Source organism: Salvia hispanica, chromosome 2 (assembly GCF_029641045.1).
Source record: "Salvia hispanica isolate PSC_SH4W2 chromosome 2, Shi_PSC_v1, whole genome shotgun sequence".
Classification (NCBI taxonomy): domain Eukaryota; kingdom Viridiplantae; phylum Streptophyta; class Magnoliopsida; order Lamiales; family Lamiaceae; genus Salvia; species Salvia hispanica.
In genome coordinates, this window is record NC_142693.1 from 32,253,307 (window position 1) to 32,277,200 (window position 23,894).

At 31.2% G+C, this 23,894-nt stretch overlaps 2 protein-coding genes across 2 annotated transcripts; both read left to right on the top strand.

Moving 5' to 3' along the window:
- Positions 1-1,352: 1,352 nt before the first annotated feature.
- LOC125201830 (putative pectate lyase 18) lies at positions 1,353-3,503 on the top strand. The gene is made up of 4 exons (XM_048100096.2): positions 1,353-1,510; positions 1,616-2,356; positions 2,449-2,587; positions 2,891-3,503. The coding sequence occupies exons 1-4, from the start codon at positions 1,404-1,406 to the stop codon at positions 3,110-3,112; spliced, it is 1,209 nt and encodes a 402-aa protein (XP_047956053.2). The 5' UTR covers positions 1,353-1,403; the 3' UTR covers positions 3,113-3,503.
- A 14,274-nt stretch (positions 3,504-17,777) lies between these two features.
- Positions 17,778-20,407, top strand: BT1 (BTB and TAZ domain protein 1). The gene is made up of 5 exons (XM_048124167.2): positions 17,778-17,988; positions 18,194-18,327; positions 18,656-18,959; positions 19,052-19,368; positions 19,809-20,407. Exons 1-5 carry the CDS (start codon positions 17,845-17,847, stop codon positions 19,987-19,989), a joined length of 1,080 nt encoding a protein of 359 aa, XP_047980124.2. The 5' UTR covers positions 17,778-17,844; the 3' UTR covers positions 19,990-20,407.
- Positions 20,408-23,894: the final 3,487 nt, after the last annotated feature.

Below are 23,894 nucleotides of genomic sequence, written 5' to 3' on the forward strand. Positions count from 1 at the left end.
TTGAACGTGATTTCTCAACTAAAGCGATTTATTCTCAGTCAATCAAGATTATTAATTAAATCTAACTCTCAAAATAAAAAATTATGGTTTCTGACAATGTATGTGCAAGCTCAAATGATGGTCATTCAATTTGTTGTTTTCTTAAAAAATGAAAAAGGTAAGAGGCTTCAAACTCAAGATCTCTTTGCAAAAGGGCAGCATTTCTTGAGTGGTATATGCATGCGGTTGGAAGTGTGTATTTTTAGGATTGTGTGCTTATCCCCACTTTTAAAATTTCTATTTTGAAATTTCAAGAATCCATTTTTTTGGACTATTACAATAATTCTCACAAGATATTGCCAATTTCATGACTTTATATATACTATATGAAAAATAATTGATGAAGGCTGAAATCCCTCCTTTCATTGGCTACCTACAAGTCTATCTAAAGTATATCTTAATTATTATTCTTCTCCTCAACAAAAAAGTAATGAGCATAGCAACTCTATTGTACCAAACAAAAGAATCTATAATTAGCTTTCCAAATAAGTTTAAAATGGACAATTTTAATGAAATATTTTATCGTGGATTGAATTAGTGGCAAATCTAGGATCCGAAAACGAAGAGCGCGATATGGCTATTTTTCAATCTTCGGGACGACTTCGGAGGCAAACAGAAGGGTGGATATAGATTATGGAAATTTCATGTATGGATAAGGGGTAATTAGTCGAGGGGCCCCTCCCGCCTCCTGGATCCATCCATTGCACTAAATGTATAATTGTATAACAGAGTTTCTCATGCACATTTGTATTAACAATTACTCTAGAATGAATGTTCACTAAGAAAGAATACATATAGATTAGTATGTACGTATATAAGAAATTACTCAAATGAAACTCTACTTATTGAGAGTCAGAGAGCTAATAATCATTTTCCGCCTTTTTTTTTTTATCTTGAATATCGTATATTTGCGTTCGAATCTTACGAAACGAGAAAATTTGAAATTAATAGTTCAATCATTGTCACCACATCGTGTTCTCGTGAAAACTGCAATTGTTGCGACGAGAATCAAAATATACCAAAATAATGCTCCTCCCATTTTCACTACAAACACAACACGTAACAAATATATGAACTAAAATAAGATAACAAAATAACTCTTGATTCTCTTTAGATTTCCAAAGTTTTATTCATTTATTTAATCACCATCACCTTTTTCGAAATATTGGACCAGCATAACTACCAAAACTACCACGGGGCCTCTCCGCAAAACCAGTAATTACCAAAGCCATGTGGGCCCTACCTGTTTAGTTAATTCACGCCACCTTGTCCGGCTTTAATCCTCTTTATAAACCCCATTCATTTCCCTCTCTCTTTCTCACTAATCTTTCCTCCATTTCCTCCTCTCTCCAAAATTCAAAACAATGGCACTATCATTCCTTTTCCTCTTGTTTACATTCCTCCTCCCATCTCTCATTGCCTCATCTCCAACACTCAAAGACCCTGAGCTAGTAGTCCAAGAAGTCCATAGGTACAACCATACTTGCATGAAGTACAACTCTTCATGTTGTGCAATGTGTCCCTTTTTTCTTATTAATGTTAGTACATTGGTCCTAACAATGTGTGATTTTTGTAGGAAATTGAATGCCTCGAGGAGGAAATTGGGGTTCCTGTCCTGCAACACTGGGAACCCCATCGATGACTGCTGGCGGTGCGACTCTAACTGGGAGAAAAACCGCCAGAAGTTGGCCGACTGCGCGATTGGTTTCGGCAAGAATGCCATCGGGGGCCGAGACGGAAAAATCTACGTCGTGACAGAATCCGGGGGCGACGACCCCGTGAACCCGAAGCCCGGGACGCTCCGCCACGCGGTCATCCAGGACGAGCCGCTATGGATCATATTCGCGCGCGACATGGTCATCCAATTGAAGGAGGAGTTGATCATGAACTCTTTCAAGACCATTGATGGTAGGGGGGCTAGTGTGCACATTGCCAATGGTCCATGCATCACCATCCAAGGCGTGACCAACATCATCATACATGGCATCCACATACATGATTGCAAGCAAGGCGGGAATGCTATGGTGCGGGACTCCCCACAGCACTACGGGTGGAGGACCATATCCGACGGCGACGGCGTGTCGATCTTTGGCGGGAGCCACGTGTGGGTTGATCATTGCTCACTCTCCAACTGCAAAGATGGCTTGATTGATGCCATCCATGGGTCCACCGCCATCACCATATCAAACAATTACATGACCCATCATGATAAAGTCATGCTTTTGGGGCATAGTGACTCATACACACAAGATAAAGGGATGCAAGTCACCATTGCCTTTAATCACTTTGGTGAAGGGCTAGTTCAACGAATGCCGAGGTTAGTGAAATACGAGACGTAACATTATATCTTATTTTTTTTTTTAAAAAATATTCGACTTAAGTATGTACCATGTCGTTGTGTATCATCAGATGCAGACACGGATACTTTCATGTGGTCAACAATGACTATACACATTGGGAGATGTATGCCATTGGTGGGAGTGCGGATCCCACAATTAACAGCCAAGGCAATAGATTTCTTGCACCAAATGATAGATTCAGCAAAGAGGTGAGGAATTTATTACATCTTTAAATTTAGTTAACGACATTATTCAATAGGGAAATTACTATAGAGTATACTAATTAATGCGTCTATTATTTTATTACTATTCAAATTGAATATATACTGTAGTTTGTAGTACTATAAAATATTTAGCCGTTCACAAATTTAATTGTCACAATAATGTATATGTTGATATTGGATGAGTGAAATAAATACTCTGTACTATTTCTACTACTTCTATTAAAGGCATTCATACATGTAGCTGATATGGAGTTAGGTTTGTTGACAATTTAATTGAAATTGGTGAAGGTGACCAAACACGAGGACGCACCCGAAAGTCAGTGGAAGAGTTGGAATTGGAGATCCGAAGGGGATCTAATGTTGAATGGCGCATATTTCACGCCGTCGGGGGCTGGGGCGTCGTCGAGCTATGCTAAAGCGTCGAGCCTTGGCGCCCGACCGTCGAGCCTAGTCAGCTCGATCACGGCCGGAGCCGGTAGCCTGAATTGTCGGAAGGGGTCTCATTGTTGATTGGAAATGACTATTATGACCTTGTGAACGAGGCTAAATTATTTCATTAAAGCCTTCAAAGTGGAATTCTAGCTAAGGAACCCTAAATGATGTTGAAATTTGAATTTAATGCTCTTCTTTAGAATGGCCACTTAATTGGTCCAAGGAGCAATAGGGTTTCTTTCTTTTTTTCTTTTTGAGCTTTTTCCTTTTTAATTTTAATTTTTGTTTTTACTTTGGTGGATCTTTATTTCCATCATTTTTTCACTTTTGGAACTTTTTATTACAACCTCGGCCTGCTAATCCTCAACCATGGGTAGTACCGTCATTTTACACTTGTAATTTGGTTTTTGAGAAAGCAAGTGCTGAGGAGTTGATATATAATATAATAGTAGTACTAAATTTTCCTCTATCTCACCCCATCTCTTTATTTATTTATTTATATATTGTAAAAAAACTTCAAAGTCCAAAATATGTGAGTTGACAAAGTGCTCAAAATAAAAATAACAAAAAGAGTAATGAATCAAAAATTCTATCTAAATCTAATATAAAAACAAGAAAATAGAAACAAATTAACATTATCCATCAATCCTAATTACCCGCATCCATAACAGAATAGTCTCCTCACCACAACTTGAACATAATAATAAGTTCAAATACCCAATCATAAAGGATGGACCACACACAAATTGAGCATCACATACCTAAATATTAAAACGGTCTCTAACTGATATAAATAAAAAATAAATAAACAAAAAACAATAACTATGATGAAAAACCAATCAAGACAAACAACAAATAAAACACAAAGCTCTAAAATACACTATGAAGAGTGGATGTAGAGAAAGACAAATGGCATACACAAAACAATTTAGAAGAGTGGATGTAGAGAAGACAAGTGCTATGAACCAAATATTACCTACGAATTGATTAAGGTTAAGATAAAAGATTTGATTCCAATTACAGATAGTATTGTAACTAATGTGGAATGAACATTCTAAAGCAGTCAAAGATTATTATCTTAATGGTGAGAGTGATATGGGAATTATTATTTTAATTGGGTAAGATAGGGAATCAGATACTATGTTTATCGATAATGCCAACTACATGCACTTACCTCTTCAAATTAATTACTCCTCTTTAATAATTTTTTTATTAAATTATGCTTTACAATTTTCCAATTTTATAATTTAAATCTTTGATACTCCATAAGAGTCACATGATATCTCTCAACTAATATAGGTAGCTAACATTCATATCAATTGTTGTAATTATTAGTTTTAGCTGCGGCCTGCGGGCTCTACATATAAAACTATTTAACCCATTGTATATTTTTTAATAAATAATTAACGCTATATAGAATCTCGTGTGTACATTTTATGCTACTAATTGAATTCTTAGTGAACTAAACAATAAAATTATCAAACTAGGAAATTTGTAGCTCTTGATGGATATATGAAAAGACTAATTAGTTTGAAACAATATTTAAGAAACCCAAGGGGTGTGGTCGAGTAGTATGGGACTCGTTCATCCTTAACTAAATGGTCAAGGGATTGATCCCTGCCTTTGGGTATGGAGCAATTTTAAATCCATGGGCCAACTGTCTCATCCATTGAGGTGCCTGCAAATCATAGAGCAATTTTAAATCCTTGGACCAACTGTCTCACTCATTGAGGTGCCTACAAATCATAGAGCAATTTTAAATCCTTGGACCAACTGTCTCACTCATTGAGATGCCTACAAATCAGCGCGGGGAATAATCACTGGGCTTACCGGTGAGTACCCTTGGTAATTATAAAAAAAATATTTAAGAAAACAAAAGGACCCACTACTCTTACTCTATTAAATTTTTGAACTAAGTAAGACCGATTTTCGTTGAAAAATGGAACAAATAAATATCTCATATACTATATTAGTGTAAATAAAACTAATCATTATATCACTGTACAACAAATATATGCAATAAAGATAGTTTTTTATTGCAGTTAAAGATGCTAATTTATGTTTTAAATACACCACTAACGCTTTAAAAAACGCCCTTATTGTTAATATCCAACTAAAATTAGAGAACGCAAATAAAACATCTAAAAAGAATAAAAGATTATGTTAATTTGTCCTTAATATAAGAACGCTTTCTTTTGCTTCCTAAATTATTTTTTTTATCCAATGCAAGTACTTACATCTCAATTTTTTTTTGTGTTCTTAAAAGTTATTTTTTTTAATGTCACCTTCTTCCTTCAATTTAAAAAGAAAAGTGGAAAGTGGAAAGTAAAGAAACATTATGCTAATTTGATTGGATTAAACCTAATGCTATCGGGGCCAATGATGTGAAGATTTTCTTTCAGGTATTCAAAACATTTAATTAGTTGAAATATGGATTTTTGATGTGACAAAAGGCAACATGCACATGCAATTCGATCTTCTTTCAACTGGGGCAGCTAGTAATTGGTTACAACTGCATTTTATTGACAAAAAACAATTCTCAATTTCCATTAAATACTTAGCCTTCAACTGACTAATTTCTATATCATGCATTGATTATAAGTCATTTTCATTGTTGCCATTAAAACTTGCCCTTTTTCTTGAACTACTTGCGAAATCATTTAAGTGTTACATTAGTTTAGTGCATGTGTATTCAAATTAATTTTATAAGTATGCATATTATATAGACAAAACGATTCTTAATTGCTCGATTAGCCACTCACATAATTAGAGATAGTTTGGTGTAATAATACATTTGTAGCAACGTTTCAAATTATGTCGTTCTTTTTATAGTTTTGATGAAATAATTAATACACAATGTTTCGACAGTTAGTTAAGTTTTTCTTACAAGATGGGAATATAATAATAATCTCATCAGTTAGATGAAATTCGAACCAATATTAGTAATATAGTTTAATACTACATAAAAATGGCAACTTGAAGAAATAATGCATATATAAAAGGAAAATAAAAAAAAATGCAAAATTTTCTCCATCTCCATGGGACTTTTAACCTTTTTTACTTCTCCCTATACTTCTATTAATACTATTTTTGCTCGCTGAAATTTCCTTTTTTTATATAATGTAGGTATCTTTTTGACATTTCTTGTTTAATAAAAGGGGAAAAGCTAACACCGAAAGAAAACTAATAATTTCTTTTCTTGTAATTTATTCCAGTGCAATGAAATTATTCTTTTCACTATTTTCAAGTTTTCTTAATTCATGAGACATGGTTCTTTGAAATGATTTAACCATGTGAGATGGTGGAAAAGTAGTTATTACTTATATTAGTTATAAATTAATCGAAAAAAAGGTGTGGTGGTTGATAAAATTATTCTTCTAAATCATGCCCCATCAATTTCGAATCACGTGCAGAACATATATGAATTACAGAGCAAACTAAGATAAAAATGTCATAACAAAATTTGATTTTGACTAGTCATATATCACAAACAAAAATTACTTTGGATTGGAAGAATAACTTTTCTCTAGAATGAAGTGGTGTGATGCCATCCACTAAAATACTTGTTCACTTTTATTATTCAGTACACTTCACTGTCATAATTCCACTTTTTTAACATGACTATATATTCATCATAATCTATTAATTATCTTAATTTTGTGTATTTGTAGTTTTGTTTTAATAAAACTGAAATAAGTTAATTTTGTAAATAATACTACAATTACAAATTAGTTTAGTTGTAAAAAACAAAATTTGAAACATTCATTCATAATATAAAATTAAAAAATTACTACCACGACACATAAATTTATTTTGAATAAAAATACACACAACGTGATGATTAAATACGAAACCAAAAATTGAGAAGGCAACAAGTGAATCCTACGCTTGCATGATTGCAATTTCTCATTGCCTTTTTTGAATAAAAGACAAAACTAATTGCATAATTTATTTGTCTTTATTGATCTGTCTGTGCTGGATATCGATATAAAAATACAAAAGTCCAATAGCAAAAATGATAATTGTATCAAATAAAGATAAACTACGATGGAAAAAAATAAAAAAAAAGGCAATAATAAATAGTACTATTATTAATGACATGCATGACAGCATGGTTATAACTTTAGCATGATGATAATTCTATATAAAATAGAGAAACCCCAATCCAAAAAAATAGAAATGCAGCAATAAATATTATGAATGACATGGTACTTGAATTATCATTCTGTATAAAAACACTAATTTATATTGTTTGTTTTTTGGAATGTTTACGAGTAATTCAAGATCTAATACTAAATTGTCAAAGTAGGCAAAGAAAAATTTACTACCAAATCATTTTTTTAAAGGAACCAGATCACTTTAATGTTAGAAAATTTATGCTCCCACTCTAACCCTGACTTTGAACTAATATATGTATACATATACTATACACTACAACATTATTTTTCATAATATGTTTATCTCATTCTTTTGTAACACCTAATTATATTAGGTAGTGACAAAATGCAAACTCATATACTGTAGGAGTACAAATCAACTCCAAACTTTTCAACATAGTGTCAACACACAATATTAACACAATGTAAAATTTCAATATTTTGGTGTCAATACAATGTTAATACGGTGTCAACCGTTGACACAGTGTTGATATTTTTTATTGCTATTATTTTATTATTTATTGATACTTTTTAATGATCCAGATTATAGCGTGAACTTTGTATAATATTTAGAGTTTGCATTTCATCACGTTCCTAATTATATATACATATTTAATATCCACTCCTAATGTTATAGACTTATAGCCTAGTAACGTAATATTTTTGAAGGCCGTTTCAGGAAAATAAAACGAACCCATTTTATACATACTTATAGCCAAGAAAATAGAATAAAGCCCACTTTCAGAAAATAAAACTAAGCCCATTTTACCTATCACTTGATGCACAGTGATTGAGGCCTAGTTGTAAGCTAAACAAAATAAATTCTACAAGTAGCCTCTTTCGTTACTTAAAATCTCCACATCAAAAAAGAAAAATCTTAACAAAAAAATATTGTTGATGTATAATATCTTCACATTTTAAATACATTATTATCCTCCAAAAAGCATAAATGAATAAAGTAGTCAATATTTCACTACCATCAAAACACAAGTCATAGGCTGAGTACGGGTCGGACTCGGGCTCAATATACTTTGGTTTATTTAGGAAAATTAGCGGGCTTTATCCATAAAGATGGGCTTAAATACAATTGGGCTTATAGGTTCTTTGGATATTATTGCCAATATTTTTACTCCTATAAGGCCAGGTGTGAATTGTATTTCTTTTCATATAATTGTTTCAAATATATTTTAAAAAATATTACTATTACTTGTCGTGCTAATACATTTCACCAACAATAAATATATCCAAGGTAAGTAAAAATTATTAGCAAATATATTTCACCAACAAATCAATTTCATTGCAAAAAGTCTCAACTATTTACATAATTCCAAGAAAAAGTGTAATATAAATTCATTTGAATACATCAAGCCGAGGAACAAGGGACTCCACAGTTGGCGAGAAGCTGCTTGGCATTGTTGGGATCTTTAACATAGGGCTTCAATGCTGGATTGTTCCACAGAAGCATGATCCTTGCTTTCTTAGCTTACTACAACATTCCGTTGTCGGTTTTACTTTTCCCCGCTACTAAATGACGGGAAACAGGATTGCATCTCGTTGACGTCACAAGCCGCCGCTGTTTCGTCAACCTGCGCCGCCACCATAATCACCACCACGCACAATGCAGCTAACAAACCCTTCATTACTAGAACAAATATGCTTTTAATTTTATCAACTTTAATTTGTGTGTTTGAGTTAAGAACAAATACTACTCTATTTATAATAGTTTTTCAAGTTTATTTTAGAAGATAATTCTCTATAATAACTGAAAATCAATTTTTAACATTTTATAGTACGTGTTTATTAGAATTAAAATCATTTATTATACCTAATTTCAACTTTGCCTTGTGTAATCAAAATTTTAAAAGTGCAATCATTTTGTGACAAAATATCCCTATATTATAATGTTCTTATGTTTTATTCTATAATTATATTTTATATTTTTAACTAATATAGTAACATTAATTTAAGTAGGTTTATGACAACCATTTCGTATCATATTCAAATCTTGATACATATAAATACACTTTTTAAAATACTTACCAAGATTTACATATTTATCAATTTAATTGGAGAATTCTACTTGTTTTTTAGAAGATGATGCCGCACAACAGAGTTCACTACATATCAACAATATATGTCGTAGTCGTTAATTCACTCCGTTTGAATGAGTTATTAAGATTAAAAGAAAATTTCGAATCACATAATTTTTAGTTAATGAACTATGCACCACATGTGAGAAGGTCGCATGTGAATTTTGAGATATTTATATATGTTAGAACACAAACGTAATCTTTTGAAATTAATAATAGGAACTTTTTCCAATCATACTTATATTGGAACGACATGTTTTCGATGGCAAATAAGCATGAATGCTTTTACTCACCACCAAGATAAGCCAATGACAATAATGTTATCCTGTATCAACCTCGCAAATTTTCAAAAATCATTATTAAATTTTTAATAAAATAAGAGTGAACTACAAAAATGGTTCCTGGACTATGGGTTTATCTCGCACATAGTCCCTGGACTTTAAAAATATCGCCAGTAGTCCCTGGACTAAGGGTTTATCTCGAAATTGGTCCTTTTGGTTTTTTTTTGTACGAAAATACCCTTTGATATTATTTTGGAGGGTTTGGGCAATTTGGTCTTTTTCACTTTTAACATTTTAAATCTGATATTATTTTAGTTATGTACTAACTTTGATATTATTTCAAATTTATCATCATTTTCCCTTTTGTCATCCTTCACTTTGTTTCTTTATTTCAATATTAGATTTAATTTTACAAAATTTTAAATTTTAATTTTTAAATATCAATAAATTTTTTTAATTATAAAAATTATTAAATAGCAAAAATTAATAGTTATAATCAATATTTGATAGTGTATAGTACTATGTAATCAATAAGGTATGACAACGCCTTAGTTTTAATCAATATTTAATAGTAGCTTTAATCATAAATAGATTATATAACACAATTTATTCTGAAATAAATATGCATCTAATGTAAGACTAATATAATTTTCGTTTATTAATTTGAAAAAAATCAAAATTTACTATAAAATTTCAACAAAAATACTCCTATATAAAAATTTAAGTAGGATCAAATTTTTAGTCAACTTCATAATATTTAATTACAAGCAATTATAACAACCGAACAGAGGTTAAATAGAATAACTCTTATTTTTCCATCATGATTAATATTATTTTTCTGTACTTCTTCAATTCAATTGAATATTATATTAAATAATAAAAATTAATAATTTTAATCAATATTTATAGTGTCCATAAATTAATAGTTTTCATTAAAAAAATTTATTGATATTTAAAAATCTAAATATTAAATTTAATTTTATAAAATTAAATCTAATATTGAAATAAAAAGAAAACAAATTCAGTGAAGGATAACAAAATGGAAGAAGAATGATAATTTTGAAATAATATCAAAATTAGTACATAACTAAAATAATATCAGATTTAAAATGTTAAAAGTGTAAAAAGACCAAATTGCCCAAACCCCCCAAAATAATATCAAAGGGTATTTTCGTACCAAAAAAAGCCAAAAGGACCAATTTTGAGATAAACCCTTAGTCCAGGGACTACTGGCGATATTTTTAAAGTCCAGGGACTATGGGCGAGATAAACCCATAGTCCAGGGACCATTTTTGTAGTTCACTCATAAAATAAAAATATGGTTTTTTATAAATAAAACTCCACTTAATTAAATCGCTTTCAATTATAATTACTCAAAGGTGACATGTCAAGAAATTGTGTGCCACACAACGTAAATGTGAAAATGATATCGATAAAAAGCACAAAAACTGATAAGATGTCACTTTTTTAGATTTTAAAGCTCACAAAAAGAGAGAAATGAAATGGAAAGGCTTAAAAATATCTTAGCCATGGTTAATTGATGAGCATTGATAAGTATATGACAGATAAACAAATCGACAAAATTGTTAAATTATTAACATGTTAGCAATTCTGTTTTTGATATTTGTGGTTGGCCCAATCCAAAGTGTTATTGACACGTTTCCATAATTTATTTCATCTGTATATGATATTTAATGTCTTGACTTATATGAAAATCAATAAACTCAGTGCGAAATTGTGGATTTTTTGCATCACAAGTGTAAAAATCTTTTTCGACATATTTATGAGTAATTTAAATTTGGATGCATTCGTGTTATTTCAACGAGTCATTAATCATTAATGAAAATGATTATCGTCTAACTAATTAAAACTCATAGAAATATCTTGTACAGTGCATTGCTTAGAAGCTATAAGATCTTTTTTATTAATTTCTGATAATTACTTTCTTTGGAAGGGACTAGGGAGATACATTTAATTCTTTTTAGGGAGGGATACCAAATCACCAACTATTCTAATTAATAAGCATATATACTACCAGTTAATTGTTTTTATTGTAGGAGTAATAATTTATTAATTGTAAAAAATTTAAAATTTGATATCACATTCGAAAATTTTAAATAGTAGTATTGGGAGTCATATTAATGTTATTTAGTAGTATCACTCAAAAAAATAGTATATTTTAATTATTACGTATAATAATTAATGAAAATGATTTCGTCTAACTAATTAAAACTCATAGAAATATCTTGTACAGTGCATTGCTTAGAAGCTATAAGATCTTTTTATTAATTTCTGAGAATTATATTGAAAATATAATTTTACTTTCTTTGGAAGGGAGATACATTTTTAATCCTTTTTAGGGAGGGATACCAAATTACCAACTATTGTAATTACTAAGCATATAGGAGTAATAATTTATCAATAGCAAAAAAATTTAATTTGATATCACATAATCGAAAATTTTAAATAGTAGTATTGGGAGTCATATATTAATGTTATTTAGTTATCATTCAATAAAAATATATTTTAATTATTACGTATAATAACAAAGTCGTTTTGGTTATGATTAATGCCCAAATCTCCACCAATAAAATTCAGGTCCTATATTATGTATTTAATTATTTCGATTGAGATACATATAATAATTAATTAATCTACATATATAATTTATTCTTCACTCAAATACATCATAAATTGAAAGCATGATAGCAAATTTCAAAACTTTTTGCTGCAACTGATATTGATTTGTTTTCCTTCCCATTAATCTAATTCTTTGCATGTGGGTATGTATGATTTTACAGAGAGATACTCAGTGATTTAATTGACTTTAATTAAAATGTCAATCCACTATAAGTCTATAATAATGAACAGTATTCCTTAATTATTTGCTATGAGGGGATCTGTGATTAAAATATATACCGTTTCCTTTACTAATTTTTTTATTCTTAATTCAACCCTAATTTTCCGTGATCTCAATTCTCAAACATGAAATTTCTAATTTCAGATTCGTGCAATATATGGTCTGAAATCTGGAACAAGATACACCACTAATTTAATTTAATAAACTAATCTTATATTCTATAGTATAATGTTTCAGTATAAATTAAATAAAATCGATGCCACCTAACTGCATGTAACACGATTTTTGATTATATTGCTCAATTGAAGAGCTTCATCAATTAATATAACCTATCACCATCGATCAAATTGAAAGTCCAAAGAAACGTTATTCATGGACCAATTTTATACAATTTTTTAACTTTATCTACGAATGTCAAATATTATCACACACACTTGTAAATATGTAAACCAATCAGGTGTCTATAAAAAAAAAAAAAAAAATGAAAATGTTGTTCCAAACAAATAGAAGCTTCGCGGCGAACCACCGTAGGCAATTACGTCAGCATGCTGCTAAATTTTAAAAATGGCAAATAATGTTTAATACTATTAAGATTAAAATTATTTAAATTTTAATGGTATGGAGCAATCCAAAGTCGGTTTTGTGGTATGATCTATCTTTATAGTATTCGAATTGAAATTCATAGTCGGTTATGAATTTAAATTTAATCCATACTTTCGGTTATATTTTAAGTTGAATATGACGATTGACCAATTAGCTAGTTAATCAATCCAAGAAATCCTTGACCGTGCATTCATTTTAATATTTTAATTTTCCAAATTTTGATAAATCCATAGAAGTCTCATATAGTTATGTTATGTGTGGTGATTGTTTGCTTAGTAGGATACATGCACGCACGAATAGTCCAATACTATTCGATGACTCTTCTTTTATTATTTGTCATATTTCAATAAAATTCACATACACATATATGCATGTAAATTATAATAATATGTACTGTATTCAAATTAAGAAAAAAAAAATACAAATTGTTATAGTAATGTGAATTCATAGTATGAAATAGGATGTAAATTATAATAATATGTAGTACTATATTCAAAGTAAAAAAAATATAAATTGTTATAGTAATGTGAATTCATAGTATAAAATACTCCCCCCGTCCCAGAAAGATTGTCCCATTTCCTTTTTCACACTCGTTTTGCAAAAATAATAATAAATAATTAAAGTAGAGAGAAATTAAAGTAAAAGAGAAAATAATGTCGAGAATAGTCTTACATACATTATTCTTTCTTTTATTTTACTCTCTTTCAACTTTACCTATTTATTATTATTTTTACAAAACGAGTGCAGAAAATAAACTGGGACAATCTTTCTGGGACGGAGGGAGTAGGTATTATTTTAAATATGACATGCTAACGGGGTATATCTCATAGTTTAAGATCGAAAATTCTTTTTTTTTAGTTCAATTCAAACTAATTTTTAATTACAACATTTTAATACGTATTGTGGCCAATTTCGTGGAAGCTATACAATTTTCATTGTTGAGATATAATAATTGCACGTGACTATTTTCTTTCGAGAATATCGACATAAATAACAATATATTCCACACGACACATTAATTCTGAATGTGGAATTAACTGTATATCTTTATATTAAAAAATTCGAACCAAAAAGTAAAAGCAATACTTTGTGGTGAAGCATAGGCTTGATTAGTGAAAGTTCTTATCTAGCTAGTAGTAGTACTAAAAGTGAATTAGTCAAAATTTGACAACAAGATTTTCAAGGTCTCCACTTAAATTGAGACCCACGTTTCGTTCTCTACCTATATACCAATATCACTAATACATGTATCAAAAATACTGAAATGTAAAATGCATATCACGTGAAAAAATTCAGAAAGGTTTATTTTATTTTTAAATTTACTATGAAGTAAACCATATCACACACATCTTCCAAAATTAAAATGGGTTAATAATATAAGTATTAGTATAAATTAAGGATTCCATCTATGTACTAGAACGTGGATGGCTTGGGAGGCTTAATTAAATAAACCTACCTATATATTATAAGGTCGAAATTGTAATCGAGAATAATATTCTGTTAGAAGCCAAAAACTTTAGATTTTAATGCTGTGATTAATTTGTAACTAACTAATTAATTTATTCGGTCAATGCATATGATTTGTTCAGGTGTTAAATGTGGAAGTCTTTATTGTCGGCTTAATTACAATCACAAAATGATGGCCAAATTAGAATTGCACTCATACATACAACGAACAATTAGACTTCTGCACGTAAAATATATTCAAGATTTCACCAAATACTGTCTATTGTATTTGATCAATTGATATATCCCATAAACGTAAGTATTCGACATGCTATGTCTAGCATATTCAAACTTGCATATTAAACTATTGATTTGTTCTAAATTTCGCAAACAATTAACATGCGAACGCTGACACAGTTTAATAACTTACTTACATTGTAGTATTAGACGTCAATCAAAACAACGTACTGTATTATTTTATTATGTTGAATTAGATATTATAGTAAGAAAAAATGAGATGTGATGGAGAAAAAGAGGAACGAGAATTAAGCGAGAAATAAGATGCAAGAGACTACAACAAAATAAAATTATTTTATTTAATTTTTTATATAATACGACATTGTTTCACTGCCTATAATGTAATGTCATTGTTGTTGACGTTCGCTAGTAACGCGTAAGTTTATTCTTAATTCATGTTAGCACTTAAATTTTGATTGGTCGTAAAATCAAAACAAATCAAAAAATTAGTACTAATTTACATGCAAAATTTAAAGCCCGTTTACAAAATAAAAAATGACCGAATATTTAGCAATTTATAGAGAATACCTATATCTATATGAACTCATGTGTCTATTCTTTCATCATATAAAATATTCTAGATTTATCTACTTTTTAACCATAAAAAATATATTCGAGTGCGATGTGTAGTTTAACGTTACTCTATAGTACATTGAAGATGACTAATAATAAACCAATCAAACTCTTTGTCTACACACAATGTTATGATACGTTCTTGGGGACCAATCAATCACTCACCACTTGAAAACATAGACTTAACAATACATGTATCCCTTAATCCACACCAATCTACAAATCAAAACCACACCCCCTACATAGAGTTGAGTAATTAAAAGAGCCATATATATATATATATATATATATATATATGAGTATAAATTAGATTTTATTTTGAACAATGAAGATTTACTGATTTTACTTTTGTGACTTGATTATGTTGTGTTGTTGTCCTTTTCCCGTGATTGTTTTTGGTTGACGTGGGGTTCTGGGAAGTCCTTCTGCTGTTATTTGGTGTTTTCTTCTTCTTTTGCATAGATAGTTAAAATATTCTATGTTGTTGTAGCTTGTCTAGTTTGTTATTGTTATACTGTTGCACCATTGATTCGCCATAAACATATAACTTATATCATTTTTTTACATCCCTCTACATTACTTCAACAACAATGACATAAATTTTCTAGTAGAATCTATATTTACAAATTTTAATTACGAAAATTTTAAAATAGAGCATTTTTACATGATCTTGATCCGACATTAGACATATTTGCACACCAAACCCTCTCTCAAAGTAACAAAACATGAACCAAACACCCCATCACTACTAATCAAGTGTACTTGACTTCTCAAACACCTCATAATAACATTCATAACCTATGGTAACCATTAACAAAACATTCCAATTAGTAATGACCCAAATTCAATTTACTACTCCCCACTTGACCCCAATCGTCCACGGCAACAATTTTGGGACTTTTCACAAGTGGGAAATGGCCTTTTTCTGCCACGTGGCCCTAGAGCTCCAACATGTACTAAATATTTTGATTTTTATGCTAAAAGTAATGAGACAGGTTGGAAAAGTGAGCTGTTGAAAGGGATTACATTGACACGTGTATTTAAATATGGGTCAAGGCCAATTTATATTAGGCGCTTCTCAACTCAAAAGGCCGTTTATTCATATTTGACCCCTTCCCCATTTCCACTCTTATCCACAATCCAATTTTTTGGCTTATAAAAAAATCTACTATGGTTTAATTAGTTCAATTTGGAACTTCTCAAGGGTGCTTTTGGCATTTCAAGTCAAAATTTTGGAACCCACTATGACTTATATTAGCATTATGTTAATAATACATCCTAATCCTATCTTGTAGTTAGAGATCTAGCAAAGTTGATTAGGTTTGTTTTATAGCTAATCAAGATTTTTAATAGAGTTATTGATGTTTCTAAAGGGACATTCAAGAGATGCCTACTTTTGTGGAGTATGTTATATAAAAAATAATTTTGATATTTATGACTTTAAAAGAAGAAAATTAGTATATGGTACTCCATTATTTGTGATTGACTTTTGGTCTATCTCACATCTTTCAAATTCTGCAAATTAATTATTAATTTTACTATAATTACGCAAGAGAAAATCCAAATCATGAATGCCCAAATTTGTGAATACTCGAATGCGGTTTGGTATTTTGAATCTAAATCTTGCTTATACACATCGGTAAATTGTGAAGCGTGATATGAGTCGAAGTTGCAAATTGAGAAAAACTCCTAAAATTGGTTTAAATGATTGAAATGCTATCATTTCAGCTCTATTGGATGATAATATTTTAAAGAATTGATGTTTTGTCCACGTCAGAATATTCCGCTTCCACACCAATTTCACCAAAAAATGTCTCATACAACACAACAGTGACTTGTAATAGTAGTAACTTTTGGTCGTAGTAGTAGCTCATTTGGTATACTCTGGTAACTTTTTTGAGGTGTAATATGGTAGCTTTGATTGGGATATAATATGTTAAAGTAGCCAATGAATAAATGTTTGAAATCAAATTAACGAGCGTGACTAATGTTTGACTTGAATAAGCTTGCCATGGCAATTAATTAATCAAACAAAATCAAAACGATTTCGAAATTCGAGGAAGCATCAAGAATTACCATTTCAAGTGGTAAACAATAACCAATTATAAGTTCTAACAAACATTTCACACTTTCATAGCCTCACAATTTGGCTTAAAAATTAGTAGTATTGTATAAGAATTTTAAAGCCAATTATTCCAAGATAGTAGTAGCAAACCAGTATCCAATCAAACAATAAATAAGTTAATTTTATTTAATTAAATGTGATCTAAAAGCATTGAAATAGTCTTTGACCAAATAACCTACCAACACGAAAGTCGCCCGACCCGACAAACATTTTCCATTTTACCCATTTAGGCGTAACCGGGTCCGGGTTACCGGGTCAAGCTTTGGAGTCGCCTATAAATAGGATTCTCCCATTTCTCCTCCTCACAAATCACAATCTCTCCCAATATTTTTCATTTCACACACGCAAAAAGCGACCTCAAAAACCATTTAATTAATCATGGTGCAGCTGAAGAAGAAACTTTCCGGCAAAATGAGACTCAAATACACTCCTCCCTACGCCGGCGCCGGCGACATGCCTGAACCGGATATGTTCGTCCTCACCTCCGCCGGTCAGCGAATTCCGGCGCACTCTAAGATTTTGGTAAATTCACTCTCTGATCTTCAATTTTATTTCGATTCATCAGCTTAATTCATTTCTATTTATTTGTTTTGTGTGTTTTGACTGTTTTCCACTTCACCTGAATTCGATTTGAATTCCAGAGCTTTCAATTTTAACACAAATCTCTGTTTTTTGATCGGAATTGTTAAATTGTGGCATTTTTTTTAATAATTGGGATAATTTGCAGGCATCGGCATCGGCAGTGCTGGAGAGCATAATCGAGAGGCCGGAGAAGCACCGGAGCAGTGAACGGAAAATCACGATCTCCGGCGTACCGTATGACGCCGTCCATGTCTTCCTCCAGTTTCTCTATTTCAATAAGTAAGTTTGTTGTTCTAATCAACAAATGTATTTTTTCCAGTTTTTTATTCAAAAAGCTATTCCAGCTCTCAAGCAATAAAATTTTTTAAATTGGACCAATTAAAGTAGCACAAAAAATAACTTTCACATCCGCCGTCCATTTCACAACCTACTCGACACGTGGCTTATTTTCCGCGTTCTCAGTTGGTGGATCGTAGATATTTTATTGATTCGAGTTACTGTTTTGGTAGGCGCGGCGAATTACAGAGTTTTCCAACATCACAGGAACTTGTAATTCTGTCAAAACTGTATTTACTAAATTGCCCTTCCGGTTTGGTGTTTTTTTCAGGTGCAGCGATGAGCATATGGAGAGCTACGGAATCCACCTCTTAGCCTTGTCGCATGTCTACTCTGTGCAGCAGCTGAAGCAGATATGCACAAGAGGTTTAGCTAAGCGATTGAGCGTGGAAAACGTGGTTGATGTGCTTCAGCTTGCAAGATTGTGCAACGCGCCGGATCTCTACCTCAAGTGTATGAGATTGGTGTCTGATAAATATAAAGCTGTCGAGGAGACCGAGGCGTGGAGGTTCTTGCAAGAGCATGATCCCTATCTCGAGCTCGAGATTTTACAATTCATCGATGAAACTGAATCGGTATACACCTTAACTTAAACCTTGAGCTTCTTTTATGTTGTGTGTTTTGGATTCTTGATTTGATATTGATGGAATATTGTTGATTGGTGTAGAGGAAGAAGAAAACGAGGAGGCATAGGGAGGAGCAGAGCTTGTATATGCAACTGAGCGAAGCAATGGACTGTCTCGAGCATATATGTTCGGAGGGATGCACGAGCGTTGGCCCGTGTGACATGGACCCGAATGAGCATAAGGGCCCGTGCAGCAAGTTCTCGACCTGCCAAGGGATTCAGCTTCTGATCAAGCATTTTGGTGCTTGCAAGAAGAGGGTTAATGGAGGGTGTTCGCGTTGTTCCAGGATGTGGCAGCTATTCAAGCTGCACTCTTCGATTTGTGATCAGCCGGATGAATGCAGAGTCCCCCTCTGCAGGTAATGAGAAGCATTTCTTGGTCTTTCAATCTTTACTTAATTGCTTGATTTAGCTAAGCGCCTAAGCATTGGGGAATTCACTTGGATTAGCCAGATAGAAAGAGTCTAGTTTTTTAGCATATATAGATTACTTTATTTGGTGAGATATGCTAATTTGCTCTACATTCTCTATGAAAAGGGAAATGAATCAAGCTGTCATTGTTGGGTTATATACCTTTTTTTGATGAATCTGCCAGATATGTTCACTGATTTTGGACCATGAATATGCCTTGCTAGATCTGATTTTGTTATTGGTTGTCAAATATATGATACTACTATAATTTAGGTGTAGGCTATGATAACTTTAGTGGGGTTGGGATGAAATATAAGTAGGAACAAACACTTCAATTTAAATACAGCTGGTCCTACAATCAACTAAAGTTTGGTATGCTCTGTCACAGACATTTCAAGTTAAAGATTCAACAAGACAGACGAGGGAACGACCCCCGGTGGAGGCTGCTTGTGAAGAAGGTGATCTCAGCCCGAACCATCTCTTCTCTGTCCCTACCAAAGAGGAAAAGAGAGGACGAGCCCCGGATCGTGTTGCAGCCTCACGGGTCGAGGAGGAGCATCAGAGTGTAAATCAAAATCTCAGATCACAGCAACCATGAAACATGTGTGTGTTTCTTGGTTTATACTTTGCCATGTAAATTTGTGGTTGAAGTTGAGTTTGTAAAAATATGGTGGTGATGGTTGTGTGTTGTCACATACTAGCATCCTTTTGTTAGGCTTAGGGAAGGGGGATCGTCGAGTTTCGATCCGTAGACTTCTCCGTTAAAAGATAGGAGGTCGCATCCCTGAATGTATGTCACGCGATAGAAATCTCGTTCCCCCCCTTTTTTTTTGTGTTGGTTGGTAGCAAATAAGTAGGAAAGGCCAACTAGTAGTAGTCTTGTTTTTTGGTAGTGGATGGATTGGTTTGTCAATATATCTTTGTTAAGTTATGAATTTTGTATTTGCAATTGGCTTTGATTCTTTAGTTTTGGATTGGATTATTTTATTTGATGCTTATCCACATTATTAGTACTTACTATATAATATTACTCTCAATTTAGTTCTTTAGATAATTGTTGATCGTTGAAATTAGTTGGATTGCTTTAAGATTTGAGATGAAGTTTTGGTGTGGATGACTGAAAAATTGGTTTTGGAATCGGAATTATTCCTGAAATAAATATTCGATGGTTTGAGTTCACGTTACAAACGTTACGCTCATTGAAATTTGAATATGCAAAATATTAGTAGTACTTGAGAAGGACTTGAGGAATAAAATAATTGGGAGAAGGTAGAAAGTACATATTTTGAATAGGGTACCTGAAATTTCAATGCTGACCTAGTTCAATTCACGAGTAAATATTTGTATTAACATTTATTTTTGCAGAGTATTCATAACTGATAATGCGGATTTCTGATTTATCTATTAAAAATAGGGGAAGTAAATGGTGTGACCAATTAATCTTGAAGATAATGGAATAAGTCATATTTAAATCAATAAATTTCAACACATGATTTTCCAAATGGCGAAGCACGATCGCCCCCAAGAAAGTCGAAACGTTATCCCAAACTGAAATAAAAGTATATTTATAATCCGAAATTCAATATTTTTTATATCAAAAGTCTATTATTCCACAACCCATCATCCAATATCCATTGAATTGAAGTATAGGGAGGAAAGGAAGGAAAAGACAATAACGACAACATTGATGCAGACACAATGCTGATTGCTACGACGTTTATGAATTATTTGCTGCACTATTTTATAGTACCATATAATTTTCAAAAACTATAGTTCTATTACTCTATTAGATTGAGCAATTCTTTTGGTAGCAAAAAAGAAGTCTAATGAATATAAAAAATATCTAATTTAACAAGCCAAAATAGTAGTATATGATGTAACTGAGTGATTTGCTAACGGTGGAGAATTATTTCTTGAAAAATTGACCTGATAGCCATGTCTACTTTTTCCCTTGACTAATTAGTGGGGTTGTATTAGACTCTAGAGACTTCTAAAAGCTATATATGATTCAATCCAAAATATTTATGGGGCGCTATTAGTTAAATGTATGTATTTTATTTAAGTACTATATAATAAAAATATTAAACGCTTAAGCGCAAGATTATTCATATATATATGGAGCATCATTATCATCTAATTTGAGACTTGATTTATTCAGCAATTTAATAAAGCCTAATTTATAATTATTTTATTTAAGAATAGTAATTAGATTTCAAATATCATATCAATATTAATTGATTTGATTTAAGCTTCACGATGACTTGACACCATTAATTATGTTTGTTCCCGAATAAAATAATATCTTATAATATCATCATTACAATTAGAATTAGTTCCATTTTCCAGATTTTATGGGGGGTAGGACTGCCTCACAAATTTGATATTTTTAATTTAATTTTTTGATATTTTTATGTTCATCAAAATACTAATCTAATACTCCTTGAATTTATTTACTTTACACACTCGTTACTCTTTAATACTACTATGTGTCCATGATCCTAACGAAGCTATTTAATTAAAAGGTGCCGACTAAATTTATTAAATTGAATTATTTAATTACGAGATTACTCCCTCCATCAATTAGACTATTCTAAAAGGATGATTTATCGTCGTGATAAATGATGGGATCTTGTTTCAACTCAACTCGACAATTTAAGTTTTTTTCCCTGCTAATTGTCTTCACAATATATAGAAAAAAAATATGTGGTTTTCCACTACTAAAAGGCATGACAATTTTGATTTCGAACATTAAAAGTGTCGAAAATCTTTCAACTTTGGTCCCCGATTTGCAATATTTCTCTTTTTAATTAGTTTGAATAGAATCTTGATCACTAGAAATTGGAGGTGGATGTCACAATTCTTGGTTCGTTTCATTATTTGATTCATTTGGACAAGAATCGTGTTGAGATCAAGCACGTTGTTTGTCCATATAAAATGGGAGCATTTATTTGGACTAAAGGAATCTTGCTTTCCTCTATTGCTAGACATAATTTATTTTCTTTGCCTCCTCTAAAATTTCAACTTTGTCACGTTTTTTTAATTTAGGGCACAAAAAGTGCATATAGTGGCATGCCAAGAGGGACATACCAACATGAGCATGGGGTTAATAATTATGGACTATGTGTGTGTGTGTTATTTTGTATATTTATTTATTTATTGTGAGTGTGAATGACAAATATGACATATATATTGAACATGAAATCATTATTATGGTCAAGCATATCTAAGCTTCAAATAAGAAAGGGCACACTTTATAATTATGGGTACAATATAACCCACTTTTTTGCTTTACTTACCTAAGATTTTGATCCATTTAATAATCAATAAATTTCGTTAGTGCAGTTGCTATTGAATTGGGTGGGATCGCTGTCTCACAATTATAGGCTGCAAATTGAATACTTCTATAATTTTTTCTATTTTCTAATCTTCTAAAGCACAATTATCAATGGTAAAATCTGTAAGTAAAATCAATTTAAATTTATCCGCCGGAGAACTGTACCATATTAGAAATGAGTTACTCACCTCTTAAAAAGCCTTTTTTAGAAAGATGTTGTGCTAATTCACATCGCGCGATCTTATTTTGTTAACTTTCATGAACAAAATCATATTGTAAGTATAAAATAGGAATATATAATTATAAAAAAACATTATGATAAATTATGAAAAAGATAATCATATGCTTAAAAATATTTTTTATTGAGCATCATATATATGTATGTCTTCACTCGAATTAAATTGTATATTCTCTTCCCTACCACGGTATACACTTTCGGCGTTCGTGCACAATATTTGTTGTATGTGTGGTAAGGGAATTTGATGTACACTTTATTTTCACTTTAGATTTGCTCTTTTCATCATCATCAATCTTCCTTTTCCTATGCATATAATGATGTTTGGAATATATAATAAAATATTGGTAGTTACATCAAATACTTTTAGGAGATGCTACTTTTTAAATTAATTTTATTTATTTATTATATTATCTCAATATTTTTATATCTCTCGATCTTATAATAAAGATGTGAATAATACACGCCTATTGTACTAAAACTATCAATTGCTCCATAAATTAAAAGAAAACCTAATCAACCAATTTCCTCACACGGGCCGGGCTCAGAAAGATTTTCCTCTAGAAAATTATATATGGGCCTGCATAAATGTGGATTTTAAGGCCCATTAACCCTAATTAAGAAAATAATACAGTAAAATGAAAAGGAGTTTATTTCAATACTATTTGTTACTCCTTATACTGAATACTCCAAAATCATATTAAAAGTGGATTATGTAAATAATAAAGTACCACAATTGGATCAAGTTTAGAGGCTTTTTAAATAAAATATAGTAGTACAATTTTCTCTCTATATGCATTAAAGAAGAGTGTGTTTGCTTACAAGGATGTAAACGAAAACAATAACAATTATGTAAACGACATTGTTCAGACATTACAATATTGAGTTTTAGTTTAAGAAATTAA